This window comes from Panthera leo, chromosome C1 (genome assembly GCF_018350215.1).
Source record: "Panthera leo isolate Ple1 chromosome C1, P.leo_Ple1_pat1.1, whole genome shotgun sequence".
Classification (NCBI taxonomy): domain Eukaryota; kingdom Metazoa; phylum Chordata; class Mammalia; order Carnivora; family Felidae; genus Panthera; species Panthera leo.
Genome location: NC_056686.1, coordinates 25,488,525 through 25,514,118, shown reverse-complemented (window position 1 = coordinate 25,514,118; position 25,594 = coordinate 25,488,525). Strand labels below are relative to the sequence as shown.

Genomic DNA, 25,594 nt, shown 5'->3' with positions numbered 1-25,594 from the left:
TCTAGTCATATTGTACATTTGCAGCATCTCTGTTGACCAGCTTTATTCTTCCGTTAGTGGCCTCTTAATTTCCTTGGCCCATATTTCTATTTTGAGTGTTTATCTTTTTATTGAGTTGTAGTACTTTATATGGTAAACACAGTAAATATTTAACTGTAATAACCTCCAACTATTTCTTCTCCATTTGCTCCTCCGTATTTAGCTTTGTTTATGGTGATTTTTAAAGTCCAAAAGTGTTTCATTTCTGTCATTAAAAATGTCATTTCCCTTATGATTTCTAACTTTGGTGTAATGCTAAGAAAGTCCTTCCCCACCTCTGACATGACACAAATATTCCTTATTTTTTTTGTCTAGTACTTCTGTAGTACATAGAGCGAGGCACGAATCTAATTTTTCCACAACTGGTTAGCCATTTGTCCAAGCCTCCTTAATTGGTCAGTCCGCCTTTGTCCTCCCAGTTTGAAAAGCCCCCTTTGTCATATACTAAATTTTTAGGTGTCTGTGTCTGTTTCTGAACTTTTCTTTTCCGGCTCCATTGATCTCTCATCTGAAGCTAATACAATACAGATTTCACTATTGAAGCTTTATGTCTGAGTTGGCAAAGCCTCCTTGCACTGGGAGAAAGCAGGTGTCATGGCTGAGAGTTTGGGCTCTGGAACTGGTTTGACTGGGTTCACATCCCAGCCCATTACCCACATGCTGTGTGACCGGAACACCTGCACTCAGCTTCTACATCTGTAAAACTTGAAAGTAGTATCCACCTCAGAGGGTTGTTATAAAGGTTAGTGAGTTAAGACATATGACGATTTTGGAATGCCCACTAACACCTCATACTTTAAGAGGAGGTTGGCTCTTTTCACTTGTGTATTACAATTGTTTTAAGTTCTGGAAGAAAAAAAATTGGTGTGAGTCACACCTGGAATTATGTTCAGTTTATACAATGATTTGAGGATAATTGTCATTTTAATTATATGAACTCTTCATCCAAAATAACAGATCAATAGTTTGTCTCCCATTGTTTTTTTAATTTTTTTAATGTTTATTTTTGAGGGGGAGAGAGAGAGAGAGAGCAAGCGGGGGAGTGGCAGAGAGCGAGGGAGACACAGAATCCGAAGCAGGCTCTAGGCTCTGAGCTGTCAGTACAGAGCCCAACATGGGGCTCGAACTCATGAACCTTGAGATCATGACCTGAGCCGAAGTCGGACACTTAACCAACTGAGCCACCCAGGCTCCCCTCCATTTTTTAATTTTCTTTTCTACGCATCAGTAAAGTTTTGTTGTTCTCATTACATAGGTTGTGTTTTTCGTTGTTTTAGGACTGAATTTAATTTGCTAGCAATTTGCATATAGGATTTCTTTTTACACAGTGTGTATGTTGGTGTTTGAGTAGGTGGGTGTGAATATGTGTATCATACAATTTTGTGGGAGTATTTGTATCAAAATTAATTTAAATAGCATAGCTATGATGGTGTGTTTAAAATTTTAAAGTTCTGGCCATGAAACCACCTACTCCTTAAGTATGTTCCAGTTTCCTCAGGTTTTTCCCTTCACACAATTTTGGTAATTCAGAATCCTAGAACCTTTTGTTTAGTCAAGAATTCAAATTTATTAGTATGTTATAATACTATTCTTTTATAATTGGCTTAGCTCCTTAATTTTACTATGCTGTCTCTATGTATACATACCCTCTCTATTTTTATTTCTTAAGTAGATCAGTGAGAAGATTCCTGTTTATTGGTCCCTCCAGTTATTTTTTTCTGTTTTTATCTTAACTTTATTATCCTTTCTTTGATCTTGTTCAGTTATTCTCTCTGTAGCTTTTAAGCTTACACATTCATTTCACTCATTTGTCTATTATTTAATAATGAATAAGGCTATGAATTTTCTGTGAAATACAGCTTTGACCTAATATCATCATCATTAATATAACTGGTCTATGTTGACAGAGTCTGTTCCTTTTTGAACTCAAGGTATTAAGGAGGGCCCTTGCGATGAGAACTGGGTGATGTATGTAGGTGACAAATCACTGAATTCTACGTCTGAAATGAATATTGCACTTTATATGAACTAATTAATACAAGTAAACAAATAAACTTAGTTAAGAAAGGGTTCTATGCATTCTCAAGTGATTTACAGATCTTTCTGTGTTCTTTTATTACTGATTCCTAGTTCATTTGCGCTGTGAACAGAAAATGTGGCCCCCACAGCTTTTGTTTTGTGGGGAAGTTTGTGTAGATTTCCTTGTAGCCTAAAATAAAGTCTGTTTCTGTAATATTCCATGGGCGCTTATAAAGAGGGTTATGTTCCTCATTGCTACACAGTTTCATGTAGCACATACACTCTCAGAGTATTTTACAGGTCCTCTTTATCTTTATTTACTTTTGATTTCAGACAAGTATATTTTTCTCCAACTCTTGTATTTTTTAAAAATAGTTGATTTGATCTGCGTCAGTGCTTTGGGCCATAACATATCATAACTATCATATTTTCATTTTGGAATGTGTGCACCATCCATCTTTTCAATATCATCTTTGGATTTTGTTTTACTTTGTCAGGCCCCCAGTAATTGAATTATCGTTTTGAAAGCAGTGAAGCCAGCAGTGACAACACCAAAAGACAAGATAACAAGAGGGGGGTTTTCAACACGCCCCTTGCGTTTTTCACTCAAGATCCTGTCAAATAACAATCTGATATCACACACAGTAATTAGGCATACACCTGTTAATGAGTTTGCCACCTTTATTATTTTTCAAAAGTCTGAGCCAGGTAAGAGCCCTCTGACTTAAAGGTTTATCCAAGGTCAAGATCCATGAACATAACTACATCCGAATTGGGTAGGCACCTTATCTGCCTCTTTTAACTTGGACAATTGATGGTGATAAGATCCAATGACAACATTTCATGTTTTCCTCATTTTGGACACTGAGAAACAAACTCTATTCTCTTAACGGAAAAACTTCAATGTAACATGCAAACATAATTTTCCAGAGTGAGAGAGATTAGACCTTTCTGGAATGATACATTCTCCCTTTTCCTGTCCTGGCAACAAATCTGAGTTGTCTCTTGGGGTGTTAAGACCGAGCTTTGCAGGATCACATCCTTGTTCTATTAGTGTCTGTTTACAAGCTCATCTCCTTCCAGGTACAAGAAGAAATGTGTCTTGGTAGCTGCCATAGGACTGTTGACCAGAATAAGGATCATCCACGAGTCCGGTGTGATATTATAACATCCAAGGGGTTGATCTTAATATTGAAACTCCTTATTCATGTGGTTTGCATTTGCCTCCACCAGTCCTTCTGAAAATTTGGTTGCACATATAGGGTCACCTGGGGAGCTTTTTAAACCTGTGATGCTCTGGACCCACTCCACCAAATACATAGGAATTTCTGGAGCCTCGGCATTTGTAAATTCTAATATTCTTCTAATGTGAAGTCTGAGCTGTCTTGGCCCCTTTCTTTTTAACCTCTGAGTCCCTTTGTGGAAGCTATGTATCTTATTCCAAAATGAGGATTATAATTTACTGGGATAGATTAACCTGTATACATGTACTATCATAAATAATGTTTGTCTCTTGTCTTTTTTTTTTTTTTTTTTAGCATTTACTTTACATTTCCCCTCTTTATGCTTCCTTGTTGCTTTCCTTTGAATTCCATTTTTTGCTAAATTGACTGCTTTCCTTTTTCCCCTTTGGTAATTTTGAAGATAAGCTACTTTATAGTCTATTACTAATTACTCTTAACATCTTTAAAAACATGCTCTAACCTATATTTCTCTAATTAACCACAGAAACTATATAACAGAGTTTCTTGCAAGATGAGGAAATTAACATATCTCCTTGCTCCAACTTTACGCTTTATATCAGTGTCATCTGCAGTGTTTACCCTGGGGTTTAGGCAGGAGTGATATCGTTTATCTTCTCTTCAAAGGAATATTTGTTACACTTGCATTCTGTTTTAGAACTGTGTTTATAGAAATTAGATTCTTTACTATATGTTTTATTTGCTTCTTACGAATCTTTTTCATTTTATATTAACCATAACTTCCCATTTGAGTTCTTCATTTTGATTCATCTCTCAGTTGTGTAGAAAACATCTTTGAGTGTTTTTTTTAAATGAAAGTTATGTGCATAATATATTTTTTATGGCCTTTGACATTGGGAGCAGTTTCTACTGGCTTTGCTGTTTAGCAACTTGGCTGGGTCACTCTCTTTTCTACTCTAAGTTATTTAGGAACAAATCTGTACTGTGTCTATGAGAAATGCATTAAGGGTGATGGCACAGTATTTTTTCCAGAGCTGACTCAGGTATCCACCTGTTTTTCAGACTTTGGTCAATTCTGTTGCTTTGGGGTTGGAACGGAATGAGGAAGTGAGGCACACGTATTCATGTCCCATCTTTTCAGATGGTATCAAACGTTAAATACAGTTAACCCTTGAATGACATGGGGGTAGGGGCGCCAACCTGCCCTCCAAACCCTGTACAGTCAAAAAAATCCACATATAACTTTTAACTCCTTAAAAACTGAACTACTAATACCCAACTGCTGACCAAAAGCCTTACCGATAACATAAACAGTTGATTAACACATATTTTGTATGGTATGTGTATTATATATTGTATCTTTACAATAAAGTAAGCTAGAGAAAAGCAAATGTTATTAAGAAAGTCATAAGGAATAGAAAATACATTTACAGTACTGTGCTGTATTTATCCAAAAAAAATCTTTTTTGACATGTAAGTGGATGTGTGTAGTTCAAACCTGTGCTGTTCAGGGGTCAACTATACTCATTGATTCATTCAGCAAGTGTTGATTGAGCACCCACCATGAGTGCACCATGCACAGTGGGAGACATTAGGGACCCAGAGGCATCAAACAGACAAGATTTCTACTGTCATGGAGCATATGTGCATGTGTTGGGGAGAGGGAGGGATGGACCATAAACAAACGAGTAAACAAGATAATTTTAGAGAGTGATAGGTAAAGCTACCATATATATCTGGCCAAAATGGTGCCCCTGGAGCTTTGCAAGATGGCAACCCAGAAAAAAGGGTATAAAGAAAAAAAAATAATGTGACAGAGTGATGGAGTGGGGGTGGGGGACCCAGATGATGTTCATTAAATTCTCCTGTGCAACAAACCCATTTGTGCACATGCTTCTGTGATGGTCTTCCCTCTGAAATCATAGCACTTCTCTTTGCCTCCAGTCCACTCTGGTGTGGTTCTCCTGGTAGTCAGGGCTCATGATTTTTCCCCTTGTCTTCAAGATCGTTGGCCTTGTTGGGTTAAGATTCCTCACAATTGGCATTATGCTTGCAGCTGGAGATGGCATGGATTTGGGGGGGGGGGGGCATCCATGGCCAGCCTAGAGGCCCCCCACTTCAATGCTAATGTAGTCGTTAGGACTGATAGACTGATATTCAGCAAATTTTGAGAACACTCCCAAGGACTCCATTAGGCCCAGTGGGCAGTACTATTCTCAAACTGGAAGAAGATGTTGAGGGGTGGCTATGAGCTTGGCTCCTGGAGTCAGATGGCTTTGAACTTGATGTTTGTTACAACTTACTGGCCGAGCAACCCTGGCAAATTACTTAACGTCTATGTGCCTCAGTGTCTTCATCTTTAAAATGGGCTACCTACCAAATAGTGTTATTGTGACAGCTAAATTGAGTAATTGATGACAGTGCTCAGAACAATGCCTGCACTTAGTAACCACCATTAATATATTATAATAATCACTATTAATTATATATTGTGTTGCCTAAAAGCATTTTCATGTCCAGCTCTCCCCTTGGCTCAGACTCTTTCTATACCTCTAAAACACAGAGATTACAAGGGTGAGACTGAATGTGTCTTAGGGACGAGGTTCACTCTGCAGAACTGGATGGAAGGGCTTTGAGTAGCAGGTTGGAAAAGAAATACCTAACATAGAAAAGGGGAAGACTGGTAGAGTCAGGGGAAGGAAGGAGAAACTCAACATAAAGAGTGACCGGTTCCTTTGTTTTGTGTTTGTTTTGCAAGCATGACTTCATTATTATTTTTCACCTGAGCTTCATTATAATTAATAAGCCAAATACTATGCTTACCGAAGTTTCTGTATTATGAACACCAAACATCAACATAAATGTTATAGAGATTCAGATGTTTGTCCATATTATTTCCTACCCTCTTTATACTTTTACATTAAAAAATTTTTAGTATAAGCCTATCTCATTTTTTGCAGTCAGGAAAATTAAATATTGTTTTCATTTTGAAAAAGTATTACCCCAAAACCTATTACTCGGAAACAATTTTTACTCGGGGGCTCATGTCCAGTCTTTATCCACATGTAAATAAATATGTAATAGCTATAATCAGAAGTATACATATAATTTTATGATCTACTGTTTTACTTAAATTGATGCTTAACATTCTTCTTTCTACAGGGTCATATTTATCACTTTAATGATTTCGCTCAAACAGCATCACATTAAAGGCTATAATTTACCACCTATTATTAGGCTCGTATATAGGTTGCTCACATTTTTTCTCTGTAATAAAATTATGTCACTATAAACATCTTTGTCCATGTGGCTCTTTTTCTTTTAAATTAATTCCTAGAGATTACTGAGTCAGAATATTTGAATAGTTTTGTGGCTGTTGATAAGAATTCATATACTCCCTTCCGAAAGGATTATATCAACTTTACTCTGCAACTGGCAATAAATACACATGAGTTTCCACAAAGCCTTAACAATATTGGGCTGTATAATTTTTCTTTATTTTTTTACTTGTGAAATGGACTGTGTTTTCATATTAATTCTATTTTTTCTCCTATGAATCCTGTGAGCATATTCTTTGCTCATCTTTGTGATGTTCTTATACAATTACGAAGACTCGAATTTAATATTGATATTTACCCTTTGGCATATCTGTTGCAATTTTTTTCATTGTATTATTTTCCTTTTTAATTTTGGTTTAATGTTCGCTTGTTTGTTTTTCCATTTATAGCATTTCCCTTGCCTCAGCCTTGTTCCAGGGTCTGTTAGTCACTGGCATGAAAAGGGTTGAAAATAAGGATTTTCAGAAGAGTGTGTCCATAGGGTAAAGTAGAGAGGACAGGAAGAGGGCAAGGCATCCAGATGAGGCACCATGACCCCTGCCCCAGGTTTCTTCCAAAGCTCTGGTCTCTGAGAGACAATGTTTACCCAGCACCTCCTTAGCATACGTATGTAACTTCGAGGTTGCCAGAATCCCCAGGGCATACCTATTATTTTCCCACCACAAGTGTTTAAAGAGGAGAAATGGACTTGGCATACCCAGACCCTGGTTACCAGCCAACGGATCACCACCAGCTAGGAGAAGCTGGGCTCTGTGACCCTACTTAAGCTTGAAGGATGGTTTTTCCCTGATACAAGGGACCAGGAGCTTACAGACACTTCCTGGGATGAGCACGCTGTAAGGGGGAGAGGGGCCAAGAGTAGACCAACTCCACCATGTCTGTGGTTTGCCAGAGGGGCCCTTCCCAGCACCATACCGAGGATGGAGCCAACGTGTCTCCCTCCTAGAGCTCAGAGCCCAGCCAGTCTGGCCCAACCCTGTGTCATCATTTCTTTCTGCTGCTCTTTAGGCTAAAGAAATGTTCCCTGTGCCAACCCTCAGTAGCCCAGGCAGAGTGCAGGGATGCTCACTGACCTCCACCGCTCTTCTCTTACAGTTTCTTGCTTCTTCAACTTCACCAGCCCCTCTGGGGTCGTCCTGTCGCCCAACTACCCAGAGGACTACGGCAACCACCTCCACTGTGTCTGGCTCATCCTGGCCCGGCCTGAGAGCCGCATCCACCTGGCTTTCAACGACATCGATGTAGAACCTCAGTTCGACTTCCTGGTCATCAAGGATGGGGCCACGGCCGAGGCCCCAGTCCTGGGCACCTTCTCAGGAAACCAGCTCCCCTCTTCCATCACAAGCAGCGGCCACGTGGCCCGTCTCGAGTTCCAGACTGACCACTCCACAGGGAAGAGGGGTTTCAACATCACTTTCACCAGTGAGTCCCCGCTCGGTCCTTCTGCACATCAGCCTCTGGGCCTGGTCCAGGGTGCCCCCATGGAGGAGCATTGACATGGGTGGGCCAGCTCCAAGGGCTTTGCAGGGCTGCAGTGCCCCGGCATGGTGCTCCAGCAAGGCCAGGAAAAGCAGAAAGTGCAGGCTGCTGGCCAGGGTGCTCTTTCCTACCACGTGGCTCTCTTTTGAGCATCTATTTCCTATAGGCGCCATATGTAATGTATAACAAGGCTGGAACCTCATTTTTCCCTCTTCGCCTCCCCCTCCTAGAAGGCCCAATTAGAACCAGGAAGAGCCCAAGGGAGATGAAGCCTGTGTCAGCCGTACATCGTTGCCCATCCCACTCCATTGTGCCCCTCCCTGTCCTTGAACACCTGCTTACTGTTGACTTCAGGGAGCCCCAGTGGGGCTCTTGCACCACACTTTGCCCAGTTCCCACCCCCATAGTCAAATCAGGAACAATGGTCCCAAGCAGTGTTTCTGCTTGGAACTGAGCTTTCTTAGCCTTGTTTTGGGGACATTTCCTCATTGCCCCTCTCAGGCCCACAGTCCAAAAGTTATCACCTCCAGTTTTCATACTGGGCCCCTTCTCTAGAAGCAGCTTGAAGCTAAGGGGTAATTCTTTCCATGTCTGTGCCTCCTGGGGTGATAGGGTGGGATGGAAATAGCAAGCTGCCAGTGATAGCAACAAGTGCTTATCAGGTCATAATGAGTTTACTGTAGACCCAGTGAACTTAGCTAATGGCAAACAGTCAAGTGGGGCTGAAGCTGGGTCTGCCTGAGCAATTAACCTCTTCCAGAGGCTTCTTGTGAAATGTAAGCCCCCAATTCACACTTCACTCTATGCACACAAACATTCACATAGTCTGGTACTTTTTTTTAAGAGAGAGTGGGGTAGGGGCAGAGGAAGAGAGAGAGAATCTTAAGCAGGCTCCGTGCTCAGCTCACAACCCATTAAGGGGCTTGAGCTCATCACTGTGAGATCATGAGCTGAGCCAAAATCGAGTCAGACGCTGAACTGACTGAGCCACCCAGGTGCCCCAGTCTGGTACTTTTTGACAGAACTGATCTCCTAGCCCCCACCCCACTCCTTGGCATAGAGGTCTTGCTTCCTTGTCCCGCCTGTCCCTGGGGTCTAGTTGAGCTGAAGACAGCAGGTGCCAAATGGTGGACCATTGGGGACTTCAGATTCTAAGGAACTACCCAAGCTAAAGCCCTTTCCTGATGTTCCCTTCAGCACCTTCTTCAGGATAGTAAACTTGCTAGAAACAATCAGTCTTCTCAGGGCATGCCTCCTCCAGGGATCTGGAGATCTTCCCACCAACCACAGGCAGGAGGAAGCAGAACCCAGTCTGTCTTCCTCAGTCTTCCCAGTCTAGCACTGCCGCTCTAGCTTCTAGCTTATCTACCCTCATCCTTGCTTTACCATGAGATAGTGAGCTCTGGAAAGGTACGGGTATGCACGCATATCTTCCTATCCTCTCTGCCCAGCACAGGGTCTGCACCTGGTAAGAATCAGTAAATATTTACTAAATGGAGAGATCCATGAGTGAGTAATGCCCTTTTTCTCTCCCTGGTAGGAGTAGAAAGAAGGGTAAGAGGTATGCCAGGGAGCCCACTTTGCAGCATGGTGAGGGCTGGAAACTCCGCAGGTTCAGCAGGTGCAGACATCAGTGGGGAGCCTGGGACAAACTGGCTACTGAGTCTCCTAGCTAAACCTAGGAAGTGCCCTCTTTCCAAAAAGCAACACATGCTAAGTCCCCAGGGGTGGGGGGAGAGGCAAAAGGCAGCGGATCTGACCTAAGTGAGGATCGAGCTATTACCTAGCATTCCTCTCCAAGGCTTCTCTACCACTAGAAAAATGACATGCATCTAACACATAAATACTCAACAAATGGGGCAGATCAAAGAGAAAGTACTAACTATGACCCTAAAATCCCCCCACCCAGAAATGATTCTTGCCAGCAAATATTATTGCAGACATCAGATATTTTTCTGTGCATTTATACAGATAGTTGGATGGATAAATAGAAGTAATTGTTTTAAATCCAGGCCCCATTGCTGAATCAGAATCCCTAAGGGGACGAAGCCCCATAATCTACATTTTTACAGGCTTCTGAAGTGATTCTGCTGTAGCTGGTGCAACAATAGTCCATGGACAAGTGTTTGGGGACTCGGACATCAAGCTCCTCGGTCACATGCAGATGATGATCATCTAGGCTGAGCTTTAATCTGCCCAGTGTCAGGGAGCTCACCTCCCAGGTAGCTTCCCCATAGCAAGAGAACCCTGGGAGGTTCCCCTTGTGCTGACTTGAAGCTTGATCCGGTAACAAGGATCAGTGATCCCATTTTCATCCCCAGCGCTCCTCAGAGCTAATCCTTCTGTGGGGCATTTTGAACAATGAAGACGGTAGCTGCTGTCTCCTGAGCACCTGCTGTGTGAGTGCCTCCGTGGCCATCACCACCAGCTGCTCAGCAGAAACTTCAGTAGCTAAGCTCTTTCTACCCCTTCTACATGCCAGGAAACTGAGGCTTGAAAAAGTGCACAGGTAGAACTGAGCAGTATGTAAATCCTTGACTTAGAACCTTTGGGCCCAGATGTTGGAAGTAGCTTCATATCCCTGCATGTGTGCGTCCCTGTGTGCGTGCACATGTGAGCGTGCGCACGTGTGACTGATTGGGTTTTGAAGAGACATGTGTGTCCAGACTTCTGGGCCCCGAGCACCACTCTTCTTCCCACACCATCTTTCTAAATGTCAAAGCAACCTCACGGTCACCGTTGCTAATGAAGGAAGGTGGAGAGACTAAGTCTGGGCTGAGCTGGGCTTAGCAATTCAGTGGGAAGAGTGTTGGGGCATCCGCGAGGCTGCAAGGGATCATCACAGTCGTCTCCACATCGCTTGCTCCCGCAGCTCCCCATCAGTAGGAAGGATCCCTAGCTTTTCAGGTCTCTTGCCTCCAGCAAGATCCCGCAGCCCCCGGGGCCCTTCTGTTTCTGGTTGTGCAAATGTTTCAATCACTAGGGAATTTCAGAGGCTTGCAGATTGAGTTCTTGATTTAAGGGGGCATGTGCCTGTGCCGCCATGGAGCCTGGTCTCGCCTGGAAAGCGCCACGCTCACAACAGCAGGGATGCAGATGGGGTGTGGCTCAGAGACCTGACTATGAGAACCACGGCACCCCTAATCAAGGCAGGCTGGGAACGAGCTCAGTGGAGACCCAGTGGGGAAGAAGGAAGGGGACTCATACTCAGGGAGTACTTACCATCTGTCAGGTGCAGTCCCGAACATTCTCCACTTTCAAATTCATACCAACTTCCCTATTATTTCTATCCCAGAATGACCCTGCCAGCGTATTACTGTCTCCATTTTATAGGTCAGGAAATGAAGGTTCAGCTAGATTATGTAAGTTGCCCAGACCCATGTAACTAACAAGAAGCAAAGCTCAATCAAACCGGCAAGTGCTCTCTTTCCTCTGCCCCATCCCCGCTGCAGTATCAGTTACCCAGACAGAGTGAGAGGCAGCCTGACAACACACAAGGAAATGAAGGAAATGGCTTCAGACAGGGTTGAGTCCAGGGCACCTACTTTATAATGCTTAGTGTCTCTTAGTGTCACAGGACTTGGAGTCCAGCTCATCTGCAACATAAATGATCTCATACTGTCTGAAGTTAGGGATGCATGGAATGGATGTGACAGGAGGAGACAGCCCTGCTCCTAAGCAACGTTGAACCTCAGTTTCCTCATTTGTAAACTGGGGTGATCGTGTCTACTTCCCAGAATCATATGATGTAAATGAACTGCATCAGAAATACTTAATCCACTGCCTGATCGATATATGTTTCTTAGGACGAAATTGGATTCAGTGCTCAGGAAGGCAGGAGATCAAGTCTAACAACCACCCACTTCATGCCCAGTGTGGCTCATTGGTTCTGGGGTACCTGCCTCTAGAGCGTCTGGCTCTCTCTCCAGCGTGGCAGGTTCTCGTGGAAGTGGTGGAGGTCTAGGGTTGACTATCATAATGGAGCTTGTTTTCTTTGGGGGTCCCTCTGCACACCAGCTCTACCAAATCACGTCCTTGACCCCCGTCCCCACAGCCTTCCGACACAACGAGTGCCCAGATCCTGGCGTTCCGGTAAATGGCAAACGGTTTGGTGACAGCCTCCAGCTGGGAAGCTCCATCTCCTTCCTCTGTGACGAAGGCTTCCTCGGGACTCAGGGCTCGGAGACCATCACCTGCATCCTGAAGGAGGGCAGCGTGGTCTGGAACAGCGCCGTGCTGCGATGTGAAGGTATGTGCCTGCCAGGGCTGGGGACTGTGGCTGTCAGCCAGAGAGGGTCCTTCCTCTTCTTTCAGGACCCAGGCCACCCTCTCACCCTCACACTGGGATGGCAGGGGCTTTACAGAACTACTTCGTGTAGAAATTTGAATTGTAACCAGAGATTAAACTGGAGAAATTCTGGGTTCAGATGTTCAGACATCAAAAACACTTCTTTCAACTGGGAGCTCTCTCAGTACCACAGCTCTTAGGAGCCCTGCTTCCAGCTCCTGCCCAGGGGAGCTCCATGAGCCCAAAGCATTGGCAATGCCATGGAACTTCGGGTCTTTCTGGCTGCTTGCCTCTCTCTCCTCCACGTGCTCATCTTCCCCGGTTCCCCGGGACATCTCTCAGCCCTGGCCTTTGTGCTCCTGTTAAATGCTGCCTTCGTACCCTTGGGGTCAGCCTTCAGAAGGCTACAGGCAGACCAGCCAGAAGGAACACAGCTGGAAGCAAGCACGGGGTTACTATGGCATCCCCTCAATCCTGCCTCGCCGCACAGAACAGATTTTGACTTAGTTGCAGAGACCAGCCATCCGTTCTACCAAGCTGCAGGCATTTAAAACACAGATTAAGCTTCTCGAGGGCAGGAATCGTATCGGATGTGCATACCAAGCACAGTGCCTGGCACAGAACAGGCCCCTGATAATGATGGATGAAAGGTGAGTATCCATGGGCCCCTTGGAGGCCCCCCTTGACGGGGGCCGTGGAGGTAGGGGCTGTAGTCCTCTCCTTTCGGGAGCAGAAAGCTTCTTCCTGTCATTTCACGTGGTGGACAGAGTTGGAGACCTAACTGACCTCTTTACGTACCCAGTCCCCAGGCCCAAATCTGAGCACCCTGGCCAGCAGGTGGGAAGAACAGGAGAACAAAAGGGGGCCTTAGAGAAAGCACTGCCCCGGAGGTGACGGGTGGGGGAGGGGAGAGGACAGGAGAGACCACTGACCGCTCAATGCTTGTGGCAGAGGGTCTGGGTTTACAGTGGGCTTTCGAGTCCTTGGGGTGTAGGCTGGAATCCTGGCAAATCACCTTTTCCCTCTTAGCCTCTGCTTCTTCCAGCAAAAACAGAAGGGAGGGGATAATAATAAGATACATATATAAAGGGTAGTTCCTGGCATAAAGTAAGTACCCCAAACTGTTAGCTGTGCTGTCACTGGTTTGTAAGCTCCGTGAGATTGCCCCTTATTCTCCCTCATTCTGTCCTCTGACTTCTTTGGTTGTCCTCATCTTGGCCCATCTCATCCGAGGCATCTTCCCCGCTGTCTCTCACTCTTCCCCGCTGTCTCCCTCCCTTTTCCTAATTCCTTTTGTTTGCCTTGGGCCACTGCTGGACCACTCTATTGGACACTTGGTCTCAACACCATATCATTTTTCTTTACCAGTTCCGTGGCCTTTGGTTCTGTCTCCCCACCTAGATTCTCTTCTGGGCAGAAGCCCAGTCTCCTAGGGTCCCAAAAGCCTGTGGCAACTTGGTCTCAGTGGAGCTGGCCCCCTCTGAAGAGGCAGAAACCAATTCCTTGCCCACCCTCCTGAATCGGGTGCTTCTAGACCCTAGCTCCACCAGTGCAGTGGAATACTCGAGACCACGTATGAATGCATGGGAGAATTGGACTCACTGTTTCATAGGCACAGTCCTAATTTTGAAATTAAAACTATCTCATCCATTCCCTTGGGAGGATGGGGGACCCGGGCGTTCGTGGTCAGCAAGCAGCCAGAAATAGGGGGCAGCCCGTTGGAGAGACTCTGAACTTGGCCCAGGGGAGAGCCTGCTCAGTTTCCTCAGGGTGGTGGGCATTTGCTGCCAAACTAGTTTTCGGGGACCTAGGGAGCGACATAGCAGAGGGGCACGTGAGGGACCCCAACTCAGGTGGCCAATCCCAGACTTAAACCAGTGGAGCAGATGGGGTGGAGGAGCCCCTGGGACCTGGCCTCCCCGTGGCTCCTTTCCCTCAACATCCCAGCCTCAGGAGAACCCCGCTTTGTAATCAGCATCTTTTGTCTTTTCCATTTTTTCTAGTTTTGTTTTTGATTAAGTATCCCCACCTTGTGGACAATTAAATGCAGAAGCTAATGGTCTTTTAAAAAATCTTTTAATATATGCTAAGAGCCACTTAGCTTTTGAGAGGCTATAATGGGACAAGGGAGAAAATGGCGTCTTCTCCTAAATTTAGAAAGAAGGATGATCATCTGGTTGCTCTAAAACGCAAGTCGGCAAACTTTCTTAAAGGGCCAGCGAGGAGGTATCTTTGGTTTTGTGGGCCATATGGTCTCTACTCAACTCTGGCATCATTACATAGACACAGCCTTATACAGTGCTTAAGTGGATGGGCCATATTTGGCCCCCAGGCTGCAGTTTGCTGACCCCTTATCTAGAGAACTGAGGACATAGGGGATCCATATGTTTAAAGCCAGAAATGTACTAAAAAAGCCTTCCAGGCAGTGAAGGCGCCTACACAGGCTTGCCCGGTTATCTGTCCCCCACATTCACCTCTTCCTCGTCTATTTTCCGGAAGAACCAAGTAACCATACCCCATGGGGATAAGTATTTTACAGGTGTCACCTCATCTTAGCCTTGCTTCAGGCAGGAAGTAGGTATAATTGTTGTCCCCACTGGGGTGCAGAGAGGTTAAGTCACTTGCCCGGGGTCCTCCCAGCTTGTAAGTAGTGGAGCCAGAGTTCAAACCCAGACTCTTGGCTCCACTGTTTCTGTATTTGTCTTGAATTATTTCACTACAGAGAATAGAATTTCCACCCTGTTTATGAAAGACTTCAAAGTAGCCACAAATAGGATGAAAAGCAACTTTTCTACTCCTATCCCAGTAGAAAAATAAAACAAAAGGAGACATATTGCCTGTTGCAAAAGGCAGGACACCACATGGAAGCATCAGAAATTGACAGCATAAAACAAAATGACAGCTGTAAGACAAACATATCAGTTATGGCAGTAAAGGTAATTAAACTCCTTATTAAAAGACAAAGAATCTCAAACTGGGCTTAAAAAAATATGCTACTTATAAGAAATACACTGGGGGGAAAAAGGAGATAAATTGATTCTCATTTTTACAGTAATACTTGGTGGTTGTAAAAAACTTAAACAATACGTGAGATAAAGTTCAAAGTGAAAATTCTCATTTCCCAGTCCCACTCCCTAGAGGAAAATGGTTTGACAGTTCGGTGTAAACACGTCCACATTGTTTTTCTCTGTATGTCTGCCAGATGTGTTACTTTTATAATCAGAAAATTAAAAAGTCCTGTAAAAAAGACAGAAGGCCAGTCCTCCCCATTCCCACAAGAGGAATCAAAGTGGTAGCTGTAGCTCATTTAGGCCTCCGAGGAAGAAGTAAGAGGAGTTATTGGGTCTCTAACGTGATCTCACTTAATCTTCTGGTCACTCTTGTGAGAAAGATGCGATCATGCTGTAAGCACGAGAAAGCTGCAAATCAGTGAGGTGAATTGACTTGCCTGAGATCCCCCTGGCCGGTAACATTTGAGCATTTACTGAGTGTTAAATACTAGGCCAAGTGCTTTGCATGCATTGTCCTATCGAATCCTCGTGACAATCCTAGGAGGTAAGTCCTGTTAGTGTCCTCATTTCACAGATGAGAAAAACTGAAGCACAGAGTAGCTAAGTAACTTGCTCAAGATCACACAGCTAAATGAATGGGAGAGTCAAGATTCCAACCCAAGGACTCTTGATTCCAGAACCACCACTCTTAATCACCAAATGAGGTCTGTCTGACCCCAGAGTTCATTCTCCTTTTATTCTGCAACAAAATGGTGGAGTTAGCAGACCACAGGGCAAGGCTTACACTACTTCTTGTCATTCACGCTCGACACCTAGTCACCTAAAACCCCTCTGAGGGCAGTATGAGGGTGGGCATTCCCACATGGTTAGCAACCACTTAAAATTTCTGGAACCAGACCACCCGGGTTTGAATCCTGTCTCTGCCACTTCTTGGCTGTGTGCTTCTGGACCAGTTACCTACCCTCCCTGTAACTATTTCCTCAACCTTGAAATGAGGCTAATACCAGTACCCTCCTTATGGGTTGCTATGAAGGTAAAACATACAGGAAAAGAAACAGCACATGTAGATTGGTGTCCAGCACCTTGTGAGGCTCCCTGAGGACTAGTTCGTCATACTCTTGTGCTCTGTCACTGTTCCCGATTGCTCCTTGCCTGGCACAGCTTTAACCTCAGAGGTCAGGAGAGGTGGGCTGTCCCTCAGTGGGGACCACCAGCCCCTCACCAGAAGCCCAGTGTATTAGTCATTTCATGTCATTGTAACAAAACACCACAGCCTGGGCAGCTTAAACAACAGAAATTTGTTGTCTCTCCGTTCTGAAGCCGTAAGCCCAAGATCAAGGCGCTGGCAGGTTTAGTTCCCCCTGAAGCCTCTTCTTCCTTGGCTTGCACATGGCCACCCTCTCACTGTGTCCTCATGTGGCCTTTTCTCTGTGTGCACATCCGTGGTGTCTCTTCCTCCTCTTATAAGGACACCAGTCCTCTTGGATCAGGGCCCCACCCTGACGATTTTATTTAGCCTGAATGACTACCTGTTTAAGGCCCCCTATTAATCAATTAATGCAATCAAACTTCCATGATTATTTAACACTTTATTTTTAATTTTTTAATGTTTATTTATTTTTGAGAGAGAGAGACAGAGACAGAGACAGAGCATGAGCAGAGGAGGAGCAGAGACAGAGATGGAGACACAGAATCCAAAGCAGGCTCCAGGCTCTGAGCTGTCAGCACAGAGCCCGATGCGGGGCTCAAACCCACAAATCGTGAGATCGTGTGACCTGAGCCAAAGTTGGACGCTTAACGAACTGAGCCACCCCGGCGGCCCTCTAACACTTTATTTTTAAAATATTTTTAAAAAATCAGAATCCTCCTTAGGTTCATACATTATAGTTAGCATGTGTGTTTTACCTGTCTTAATCTGTGGATGTCTACCCCCACCCCTTGCGATTTTTTTTGTTGAAGAAGCCAGGTCATTTATCCTGAGGTGTCTCCTGCACTCTGAATTTTGACAATTATGTCCCTGGGAGGTTCTTTAACATGGTCCTGTGTCTCTTATATTTCCTTTAGTTGGCAGTAGGACTTACAAACCTAATCAGATTTAGGTTCCATTTTTTGACCGGAATATTTTACGGGCAGGGCTCTGTGCCACCATCAGAGGCGCAAATGTCTGGTTGTCTCTCATTTGAGGATGTTAGGAGCCATCAGTGGCCCTTGTCTGGGGAGTGCAGAATGCCTACATGCTATCATTTCATCTTTTATAAGCTGGAATACTTAAAGAAAACTCACCCTCATCAACTATTTGGTTACCCTGAGGTACAGTTCATAAAGGAAAGGCAGGAGAAAAACTTAATTATTTTCCTTTTTTTAGCAGTTTTTATATCAATGAGCTGATTCCCTGACATCTTCTAAAGTTGAACATTTTAAAATATCATTACAGTCCAGTGGATTTGAACATATTTTATGTATTTAAATCCACTGCAATTATTATTCTAACCGATGCTCAAATTGTCCCATCGGCCAGTGGGAGGCTTTTGAAAGTGGCCCAACCTCATCTTGAACATTTTCTGTCCCTCACCTGGAATCAGCCATTTCTCCAAGGAGCCCTGGTCCCTTTTTTAGTGGAAAATGATACTTAAGAGTCTGGGCACCAGGCATAATTATTACTATTGAGTAGGCCCTCGTCTCTAAGGCTTTTCAATGAACAGAGCTAAAGAATCATTTTTTAAACATAAAATGCATAATGGGCTCATTTCATTTCAGATGTAAGAACACTTACTTTTTCACTTTCTTGATGTCATATCAGGACCTGCTCTCATTCCTGCTGAAAATTCCGGCTCCCTACAACACCAGCGTCATTTCTCATTCCCTAACACATACTCAAGAGTCTCGGAATTGAACTACCACCACTGGCAACAGCAATGTGATCACTGCAGATGGTTTAAGTTGTTTTACTTGCAATTCCTCTCATTCCGGGATCCTACTAGGGATGGACAGCGCTCTAAAATCTCTTTCGCTAGTTTCTCCCTGTGGTGATGGTGCTAGCAAGTGACCCCGTACCGTATTCATTTCGTTTACTCTGTTGTTGAGTTTTGAGAAACCACTTATCAACTTTAAGTCTTTCTTTTTAGTGGTGAAAAAACAGTTACACAGTTCCAAAGTTAAACCCCTAAAAGAAGGTATGTTCTGAGAAAATCTAGCTTTTACCCCTTTCTTCTCTACCCCCTTTCCTCCTCCTCTCCATAGATAATCATGAGTTTTTGGCTTACTCTTTCATCGATTGTTAACATGAGTGAGTGTGTGTGTGTGTGTGTGTGTGTGTGTGTGTCCCTCCCCTCTCTTAGCTAAATGGAATCATACAATTACTTTTTAACCTCTTTACCTTGCTTTTTATTCACTTGCTAATATATTCTGGGGACCACTCCCTGGCATTATATAGAATATTCCTCATGCTTGCTCACAGCTGCATCGTACATCTTGTTGATACCCCAGTTCATTCAGTCTGCTCCCCGTTGCTGAACATTTGGGCCCTTTCCACTCCTTTGCTATCACAGATAGTGCTGCCTTGTATAGCCCTTGTATGTATACACGTCATAGTTTGCAAGTGTATCTTTGGGATAGAGTTCTAGGAGAACTGCTGGGTCAGAGAGCGAACACATAAGAGTTTTGCTAGACATTCCCAAATTTCACTTCCCGGGGGTTGTGCTATTTTGCATTTCCACCAGCAAGGTGCTAGAGTACCAGGTTTCCCTTAGCCTCACATGTCATTAAATTTGGGTTTTGCCTATCTTATGGATGAGAAGTCATTTCTCATTGTAGTTTTAGTATCTATTTTGTTAGACTGAGACTGAGCGTCTTTTCAAATGTTAAAGACACATTGCATTCAGGAGCCCTCCCCCGCCTCCTCTGTGCCTGGCACCTGTCACCCTGGCATGTGAAAATGAACCAGTGGGTGTGAAGGACTGAATGCATAGAGAGGTCATCTGAGCATCACATGGGCAGAAGAAGAGGTGAACCAGCCAAAACATTGAAACAACACAGCGGAAAAACACAAAGTGGTGACTAGCAAAGGCAGGATTTGGGTTTCCCTGTTTCAGATAGGGTTTTGTTGAGATTTGTGCCCCGAAGTGGCTGTGTGAGCTACAGCTTTCTGGAGAGTGAGGATATTACAATCCACAACCCAAGAGGCAGGGCCCTTGCTGAATTGAAGCTAGAGTCCCAGCTTCTGCTGAGGCTAATACCTGCATGGAGACCCCAGGGATGGAACAGTAGGCCCACTCCCCTCCACCTCCAAGGTCTCGTGTGTCCATCAGAGAAACAGGGGAACACATTCGCAGGTTCAGGGAGGTGCAAGGATGGATCCGGAAAACTGGGATTCCCCAAGAAGTGACAATCCTCATGTTGCACTTTACTCTCTTGGTATTTGGTATAAATGCTATATTCCTACTTAAGTTTCTCCAAGCCTCAACTTAACTGAAAATGGGGTGATAATCCCCACCTATAAAATGAGGATAACAGTAGTATCTGTCTTTTAGTGTTGCAGTTGTCACAAGAATAATCCACGTTAAGCCCTGACACACAATAAACTCTCAATCCCCGTGAGCTCATTCCTGCCACTTACAGCTGTCTACCATTATGTGCCGCAGGGGGATTTAGAGACAGAGGTCTTGAAGTGAAATCCCAGCTCTGACTCCATTAGTTCTTGATCTCATCTTTTAGCCTACTTAGCCTTAGTTTTCTCCTCTGTAAAATAGGCATAATAACTGTGTAAATGTCGTGTGCCTTTCAATGAGATAATACACATGAAGTAGCATCGTAAGTCATTGGCATGGGTTTCTACTTCTAGTGCGATTATTATCGTTATTATATCTCATGTTAATTAAACTTCCTAATGTAACATTCTATGAAGAATTCTTGACAATTATTTTTAGATGTTTCCAAGAAGTTTATAGAATTGAGAGAAGGAAAGGTGTATATTTGACCATGTTTTATGAGACTGATTACCTAGAGATAAACATATACAATATTGCAGAGATACAAGTGTGGATAGCTTTTTATTTCCTTCCTGGTCCTGTTCAGGGCATTTTTGGCATCTGATAGCTTCATAGCAAGGGATTCCAAAGGAAGCAGAGGTTCTTTTAAAACCGGGAGCCTGCTTAGCTTAGGATCTCTGGATTTATGCTGTCTTCCTAGGTCTGAATCCAGGCTCTAGTTCTTGCTAACACAGGGCTGGTTGCTTAACATCCATAACTCTCTCTTAGCTGTAAAATGCAGAGGATAATAGCGCCACCCTTACAGGGTTTGTGTTTTATGAGGAATGAACGTGACTGTCCGTGTGAGCTCGTGAGTGGCAGTGGTGGCGACAGTGGCCACAGCGTGGGTGTTAGTTGTAGTCCTGGGGAGGCATGTGTATTAGTCTGGGTGGGCTAGGTTAGACTGCACTGACATACAACCTCTAAATCTCAGTGGCTTGAAAACAGGAGTTTCTATCTCACACAGACTACCTGAGCTGCATGTTTGACACTGGTCATCAGTGGCTCTACCCCTCAGAGTCGCTTAAAGGCCCAGCTTGGAGGGACTTCGATCTTGACACGCTGTCACAGTCACTGAGGCAGGAAACTGCAAACCGTGCACCGGTTCCTAAAGGTTCCCCGTGGGCATGACACGTGCTGCTTCTGTCCTCACTTTACTGGGCAAAGCAGTCACGTGGCCTAGCATAGCTTGAAAAGGGGTGGGTGACGAAAGCTGACCACGTGCCTGAAGGAGGAAGACTGGAGTAGCTCTAAGGAGCACCACAAGGACCAAGAGTCTGGAGGCAGGAGAGGCAGTGGTGAGGCGGATGGGGACGGGACGCTGAGGGATGGGCAGAGAGAGACCAAAGGACTGAGATAACAGGCGTGGCAGGATCAGAGGCGTGTCTGGACCACGCAGTGTCTTGTGGAGCCACCTGCCATGAACCTTCCATCCATTCATTTATTCATTCAAGCAGCAATCACTGATAACTGTGTGCCAAGCTCTAGGCTAAATGCTGGGGATCCCAACTTGTATTAGACCATTAATAAGGTCCCTGCCCTCATGGAGCTTATAGTAGAACAGGTTGTGCTGGTGCTCCAAGCCTAGCGTTGGGGTCTGCCCATTGCCCAGTGCCAGACCACGCCAGGCATGAGAAGATTGCCTGGTCTCTGCCTTTGCCACAAGCCTGCTGATTGAGCGAGGAACAAAGTGAAAAACCAGTGTGACCCAAATATCAGCTGTACTTCAGCCCCTCCAGAATGGCAGAGGACTTTGTTTAAAGGATTATTTTTATTTCTCCCCTCCGGCCTTTAATAAAAGTCCAAATGATGTAAGTGGGCCGTATCTATAAAGATCCCAATAGACAGAACTCACAGCTTATATAGTTTACGTAAGTCTCCATAAAAACCAAAACAATACTTGTTGGCAGATATGTTTTATAGAGAGAGTTTTTATCTGTTTGTTCACTTGTCCCCTCAAGAAAACTCCTTCTCTCCCTTCTGTCCCCCAGCTCCCTGCGGTGGTCATCTGACTTCACCCAGTGGCACCATCCTATCTCCAGGCTGGCCTGGCTTCTACAAGGATGCTCTGAGCTGTGCCTGGGTGATCGAAGCCCAGCCAGGCTACCCCATCAAAATCACCTTTGACAGGTACCTGCACCCACAACCTTGGAGGCAGCAGCAAGGGGGTCTTCTAAGGAGTGGTGTGGGAGGGCACCTGGGGTTGAGGGACAAGGACCAGCACCGATGCTGAAATGTCAGCCAAGCCAGAGAACACTGGAGCAAATTGCCCTGGGGAGTGGGGACAGACCACACTGGCTTTGCCCTTGGCCTTGGTCCCACCTCAGTAGTGGGGTTTGTGCTGTTTATGACCAGAGGGGTGAGCAGAAGGTGCGGGTATCACTTGGGATGTCAGAGCCTCTCTGGCTCCCTTACCCCCAAGGAGGGAGAATGGGAGATAGACCCACCAGTCATTGAAGCAGTCATTGGCATCTGAAGAGCAGAACTCTGAAATTTGCAATATGGGAGGGCAGCCTTCCTGACCTCTGACCCAAATCCTGCTCAGATGCCCCCACTTCCCCCTCCCACCCAAGGTGCTTCCGTTGGGTAGAGAAAGTAGTCACCCAGGTTTGAAGACAAACTTCTTCTGTACAGAGCATCCCCAGCCTAGAACGGCAGTGCTCAGACTTTTCCGTGAGAGCCCAATAGTAAATATTTTAGGTTTTGTAGGTCACTTGTGGTTATCTGTTGCATATTTTTTACTTTTTAAAAACATACCTCTATATAAATGTTAAAAACCATTCTTAGCTCTTAGGCCGTCCAAAAATAGGCTAGAGAACAGATTTGGCCCTGGGCTATAGTTTACTGAATTCTGGCCTAGATCCTTCTGACCCCCATGAGTCTAGTCATTGCACCTCTAGGTCTTAAGATAAGTAGTCTTGGTCCAGGCCACAAGGAGGACTAAGAGAGCTGCCTAGCCATGGTAGGAGGGGGAGGGGCTAAATGCAGTAGAGAAGGCCCTTCTGTATCACTATTGTATTTAAATGTCCCAGCCAGCCAAAATCTGATTGTCCTGAAGCCCTGGGTCAGGCAGGGCCTTTTGTCATTTGCAAATTAATAAACCTCGAGTTTCTCAAGAAGTCTACATTTCCATCTTTGGCAGATTTAAAACCGAGGTCAACTATGATACTCTGGAAGTTCGAGATGGACGGACATACTCAGCGCCCTTGATCGGGGTTTACCATGGGACCCAGGTTCCCCAGTTCCTCATCAGCACCAGCAACTACCTCTACCTCCTCTTCTCTACCGACAAGAGTCACTCAGACATCGGCTTCCAGCTCCGCTATGAAAGTGAGTCTTGGCAGGGAAGCAGATGACAAGGTGCTCTCCAGTGGGTGAAAGGACCCAGGACTGTTCCAGCAGTGGGCCTCCAGCTTAGCCCCATCCCCGTGGCTTTCTGTTAGGCTGTGCTCCTAGGGGAGGGGGCACTCCCTTGCTCTCAGCCTCTGTCAGAGCCCATGGGAGCTTAGAGGGGAGCCTTTGGAAACAATGAAAGCTGATGATCTACACACCACAAGGCTTCCTCTGCGAGCAGGTGGTTGGGTGCCACTGTGCCGGGCTCTCTGGGGACAGAGTCTTTGAGGATCGTGAGGTTAAAAGGTGATGGCATCTCCTGCTCACCCTCACCCTCCCTCATCACCTTCTGCATCCATCTCTGGTGCCTCAGTTGAAGAAGATGGTTGTCCCTTCCATTCTTTGTAGACCAACATAGAAAGTCACAATTGAGAGCGCCATGAGGAAAGCCTCATTTTCTTACTCATGTTTGTATCCCTAAGACTTAGTGTGGTGTCTAAACCATAGTGGACACTCAACTTATGTTAATTAAATGAATGAATGAATGAATGAATGAATGAACAAATAATAGAACCAACTTGTTTTCTCTGACAGACAGGTCTTTAAATACCCTCTCAGCAGATATTGACAGCCACGCTTGATGCATGGGTAAATAGCAGCTTCAACTTTCTGTAAATCAGGGCTCTCTCCTCCTTCCCTTTGTGAGCCAGCTGGGGTCTCTCTATGGTGATGGTGAGCTGTCTGTTCCAGCTGTGGGCTCTCTTTTCCAGCTATAACACTGCAGTCAGACCATTGTCTGGATCCAGGGATCCCTGTAAATGGGCAGCGCCATGGAAATGACTTCTATGTGGGTGCTCTGGTAACCTTCAGCTGTGACTCAGGCTACACATTAAGTGATGGGGAGCCCCTGGAATGTGAGCCTAACTTCCAGTGGAGCCGGGCCCTGCCCAGCTGTGAAGGTGAGATACACTGTATGGGGGTGCTTAGGTAGTGGATTCCTTTCCTGCCATGAAAAAAAGGAGCTGGCAGGGGCACTGACTCTCCCACTCCATCAGTGAGGGCTGGGGGTGGAGAGGAGATGGCTCCCAAGTTCCCAGGAATATTGGTTGGGGTGGGGGTGCTCCCCAAGCCACTCCAGTCTTTGACCACGTTCTTCACTCTCGTAGCACTCTGTGGTGGCTTCATTCAAGGCTCCAGTGGGACCATCTTGTCACCAGGGTTTCCCGACTTCTACCCCAACAACTTGAACTGCACCTGGATTATCGAAACATCACATGGCAAGGGTGAGTGGTTAGGCCTATAGCAAGTATTGGGATGTGACCTGGTCAGGGCTCCATGTTCCCCAGGTCGACGTGACCTCCATGGGGATCTCCCTATGTAGTGACCACAGGACTTGTCTGAATTTTTCTCATCAGCAAGGAAACTCCCAGAAGCTTCATATCTCTTTGAATCAACAGAATTCATTCAATAAATATTTTTAAGAATCTGAAATCCCCATGCCAGAAGAGATCATAGAGATCACCCTACCTAATGCAGGAATCTTCTTGAGTTGCTTTCTACAAGATGGCACCACACCATCTGCCTAAACACCCCCAGTGGTGGGAAGGTGGCCAACCCATTTAGCAGATGGGCACCTGCTGTCATTTTTTGATGGGTCTGACCCCTCCTAATAGCTTTTTAAGTATTCCTGAAAATTTTTCCTTGTTCTGTGTCCTAGAGGAACATAGAATACACCTACTCCCTTTCCCCATGTCCCCCCTTCAGAAACTGGACCCAGTGATCCTTTTCTTACATAGCTCAACTGTTCCTCAGATGCCATGTTTTCATATTCCTCACCAGGCTGGAGTGTTACCTCAACTTTCCTACCATGAATGATCTTTGGAAACCCATGTTCAACTTAGGAGTTCTGGTTAAAAATAAACAGTAAATAATATAGTCTTTGATTCAACAAATATTGATGGAATGCCACCCATGTTGCAGACACTGGGGCTGGGAATAAGCAGTAACCAGGCAGACATGGCTTCTACCCTCAGAGCTTATTCTGAAGTTCATCCAGAGTCATGGTTCTTAACCCCTCTGCACTTCAGCAAATATATTAATGCTTAGACTGCACCCTGGAGATTTTGATTCTCTACATTGGAGGTGGAAAATAAGCATCTTTGATTTTAGAACACTTCACTAGTAATTCTGATGCATGCTGTTGAATAAGAACCTCTGTCCGGAAGAGTTAACATGTAGAAAAGCCAAGAAAATTTTTTAAAAGAAGAGTAACTCTTCCAGATATTAAAGTGTTGTTATCGGCTAAAATAATTTTAATGATGTGGTATGAGTGTTGGCGTGGACACACATATCAATGGGG

At 45.0% G+C, this 25,594-nt stretch overlaps 1 protein-coding gene across 1 annotated transcript in view; it reads left to right on the top strand.

The window, feature by feature from the left end:
* The window catches only part of CSMD2 (CUB and Sushi multiple domains 2), a 540,846-nt gene that overhangs the window by 306,464 nt on the left and 208,788 nt on the right, over window positions 1–25,594 (top strand). The window contains 6 exon segments of the mRNA XM_042948549.1: window positions 7,694–8,020; window positions 12,132–12,326; window positions 21,894–22,032; window positions 23,045–23,232; window positions 24,006–24,194; window positions 24,402–24,518. Coding sequence (XP_042804483.1) covers window positions 7,694–8,020; window positions 12,132–12,326; window positions 21,894–22,032; window positions 23,045–23,232; window positions 24,006–24,194; window positions 24,402–24,518 — 1,155 coding nt within the window.